Genomic DNA, 3920 nt, shown 5'->3' on the forward strand with positions numbered 1-3920 from the left:
GGGGGAACCCCACATTCTGCACCCGGTCAATAAGTACAGGTGCCCCCCAGGGATGTGTGCTCTCCCCTCTGCTGTATTCACTCTACACCAATGACTGCATCTCGAAGGACCCCTCTGTCAAGCTCCTAAAGTTTGCTGATGATACAACGGTCATTGGTCTCATCTGAGACAGTGGCAAGTCAGCCTACAGATGGGAGGTTGAGCAGCTGGTACTGTGGTGTAGCCGCAACAACCTAGAGCTGAACACGCTCAAAACAGTGGAGATGACAGTGGACTTCAGGACAAACCCCCCAGCCTTACCCCCCTCACCATACTTGGCCCCCCTGTAAAGTCCTACAAGTTCCTGGGCTCCACTATCTCCTGGACCTGAAGTGGGCATCCACCATCAACACCATCAACAAGAGGGTACAGCAGAGGAGGTTATTATCAATAGTAGCTTATCCTCTGGGCTGGTCCCAAGGAATTTTAAACACACGGTGGTGCAGCAATTGATTAAGAAACCTGGTATGGATCTTACAGTGCTTGCTAATTTTCGGCCTATTTCTAATCTGCCATTTCTTTCCAAGGTTCTAGAGAGGATAGTTTACACTCAGTTACTGGCTTTTTTGGAAAGACATAATATTCTCGAGCTCTTTCAGTCAGGGTTTAAAACCCTGCACAGTACTGAATCTGCTTTGGTGAAAGTTTCAAATGATATTTTTCTTGCTAACTCAGGGAACTGTGTCATCCTAGTGCTCCTTGATTTAACCGCTGCTTTTGATACAGTAGATCACAACATACTTATTTCTCATTTAGAGCACTGGGTGGGTATTCAAGGCATAGCTCTAGAATGGTTTCAGTTTTACCCTAAGGATCGAATCTTCTGTGTGAAGCTTGGTGATGCTATGTCCTCCTCTGAGCCCCTTTTGTATAGGGGTTCCACAAGGCTTGGTCCTTGGACCCCTCTCTACCTTCTCCCACTTGGCTCTATACTTAGGAAACACGGTATTTCCTGTCATTGCTACCCAGATGATAGCCAGCTCTATTTACCAGTTACAAAGACAAATTATTGTGTTAGGCCACTGCTTGAATGTTTTGAGGATATTAAATCTTGGCTTGCTCTTAATTTTTTGAAGCTGAATGAAGAGTAGACTGAGGTGATGATGTTCGGTGATACTGTTGGGTCTCCCTCCATTGACTTGGGCTTTTTAACTCAATATAACAAGAAAAATATTTCAAACCTGGGGGTTAAGATGGACCCCGGTCTAAAATTCGATTGCCAAATTGCAGCTGTTGTAAAATTTAGTTTTTTTTTCAGTTCAGGCAGTTGGCCAAAGTAAAATCAATGGTCTGCAGACAGCTCTTTGAGACACTGATTCATGCTTTTATAACCACCCAACTGGATTACTGCAGTGCACTGTATCTGGGGATTAGCGAGTCCTCTATCGCTCACCTCCAGATGGTCCAAAATGCTGCAGCACATCTTTTAACAGGCACACGTAAATATGAACACATTTCTGCAGTCTTGGCTTCCTTGCACTGGTTTCCTGTCCGTTTTAGGATCCACTGCAAAATTTTATTATTTGCTTTTAAATCCCTCCATGGCCTCGCACCTCCCTATTTATCCGACTTGCTTCACTGGCATACACCTACGCGTTCCCTGAGATCTACCAATCAGTTTCTTTTGAGTGTGCCCAGAACAAAGCGCAAGCTTAGAGGACTCTATGCCTTTGCGGCTGCTGCTCCCAAATTATGGAACGATTTACCACTGCCCATTAGACAAGCCTCTTTTTTTCCGGTTTTTAAATCTCTCCTTAATTCTGGTACTATTTTTCATGTCCACAGTTAAGTTATTCCATAGTTTGACCCCACTTATAGAAATACAAAATCTTTTTTTGGTTGTTCGTATAGCATGAACTTTTAAATTTAAATGTCCCCTTAAGTTATATCCCCCTTCCCTTTCACCAAATAACTTTTGGATTCCACCAGGTAATAAATTGTTCCTGGCCTTATACATAAACACAGCAGTCTTATATTCCACTAAATCAAAGAATTTTAACAATTTAGACTGTATGAAAGCTACATTTGTGTGATCCCTATACCCCATCTTGTGCACAACTCTTATCGCTCTCTTCTGTAATATGTACAATGGTTGAAGTGAACTCCTGTATGTATTTCCCCAGTTTTCAACGCCATACTCCAAATATGGCAAAATCAATGAACAATACAAAATCCGCAATGCTTTGACGTCCAGCATATGTCTAACCCTTGCCAATATCGATATATTTTTAGCTATTTTATGCTGAACATGTCTAATATGAGATTTCCAGGATAATCTGTCATCAACCATTACCCCCAGAAATTTAATTTCATATACTCGTTCAATGTTGGCACCCCCAATTCTCAATTGAAGTTCATTATGTGGTCTACGGTTCCCAAATACCATATATTTAGTTTTCTCTAAATTCAAAGATAGTAAATTATTATCACACCATTTCTTTATCTTCCCAAATTCCTCTGAAACCCTTACAGAGAGTTGCTGTAAGTTTTCATCTGATGCCCAGATGGTAGTATCATCAGCAAACAAAACCATTTTAACAGTTTCAGAAACCTTACCTATATCATTGATGTATAATATAAATAGTTTAGGTCCCAACACAGAACCCTGAGGCACTCCACACACAATGTTCAGCTCACTTGATTGATATTCACCCAACCTCACAACTTGACGCCTCTGTGTCAAATAACTTCTGATCCATTTCCCAACCATTCCTCTGATCCCATATTTCTCTAACTTATCCATTAATAGTTCATGATTAACTGTATCAAAAGCTTTTTTTAGGTCAATAAATATCCCCATCGTATATTTTTTCTCATCCATAGCACTTGTAATGTCCTCCATCAGGTCAGTAATGGCCAAGGATGTTGATCTTTTCGACCTAAAACCATATTGACAATCAGATAAGATATTATGTTTATCAATAAATGTGTCTAGTCTGTTATTAAAGAGTTTTTCCAGAATTTTTGAAAATTGTGACAACAGAGAAATCGGTCTATAGTTTGTGAGGTTGTGTTTATCACCAGATTTATACAGTGGAATAACCTTTGCTATTTTCATATTATTGGGGAACTGCCCAAGTCGAAACGACATATTAAAAATATGGGTTAATGGTTTACATATCCCTTCAATTACCCATTTAACAGTTGTCATGGTGATACCATCACTATCACTAGATGTTTTGTTACCACATTTATTCACTATCTCTATAATTTCCTTTTCAGCTATGGGATTCAAAAACATTGAACTCATGTTCCTTTCGATTGTATTATTATTTACTGATTCATGCTTTTATCACCACCCGACTGGATTACTGCAATGCACTGTATCTGGGGATTAGCAAGTCCTCTATCGCTCGCCTCCAGATGGTCCAAAACGCTGCAGCACGTCTTTTAACAGGCACACATTAATATGAACACATTTCTCCAGTCTTGGCTTCCTTGCACTGCTTACCTGTCCATTTTAGGATCCACTACAAAATTTTATTATTTGCTTTTAAAACCCCTCTATGGCCTCACACCTCCCTATTTATCTGACTTACTTCACTGGCATACACCTACGTGTTCCCTGAGATCTACCAATCAGTTTCTTTTGAGTGTGCCCAGAACAAAGCGCAAGCTTAGAGGCCATCGTGCCTTTGCAGCTACTGCTCCCAAATTATGGAATGATTTACCACTGCCCATTAGACAAGCCTCTTCTTTGCCGGTCTTTATGTGTCAGGTCTGCTCGGCGCAACCTGCCTCTCTTCTGTCTTTCTCCCTCCTGCTCTCTCTTTTTTGTGGGATCAGCACCTCAGCTGTGTCGCTTGCTGTAATTAGTGACTCGTGGGTTGTCGCGCATAGCTGAGGTGCGTTATTGTAATGACTTCGCTACCTTATTTAAA

At 40.9% G+C, this 3920-nt stretch overlaps 1 protein-coding gene across 1 annotated transcript in view; it reads right to left on the reverse strand.

The window, feature by feature from the left end:
• The window catches only part of LOC109968645 (piggyBac transposable element-derived protein 4-like), a 34473-nt gene extending 30975 nt beyond the window's left edge, over nt 1-3498 (reverse strand). The window contains 1 exon segment of the mRNA XM_020615049.1: nt 3491-3498. Within this exon segment, the coding sequence (XP_020470705.1) occupies nt 3491-3498 (8 nt within the window).
• Between the last annotated feature and the right edge of the window lie 422 nt (nt 3499-3920).

This window comes from Monopterus albus, unplaced genomic scaffold, assembly GCF_001952655.1.
Source record: "Monopterus albus unplaced genomic scaffold, M_albus_1.0 scaffold157.1, whole genome shotgun sequence".
Taxonomy (NCBI): domain Eukaryota; kingdom Metazoa; phylum Chordata; class Actinopteri; order Synbranchiformes; family Synbranchidae; genus Monopterus; species Monopterus albus.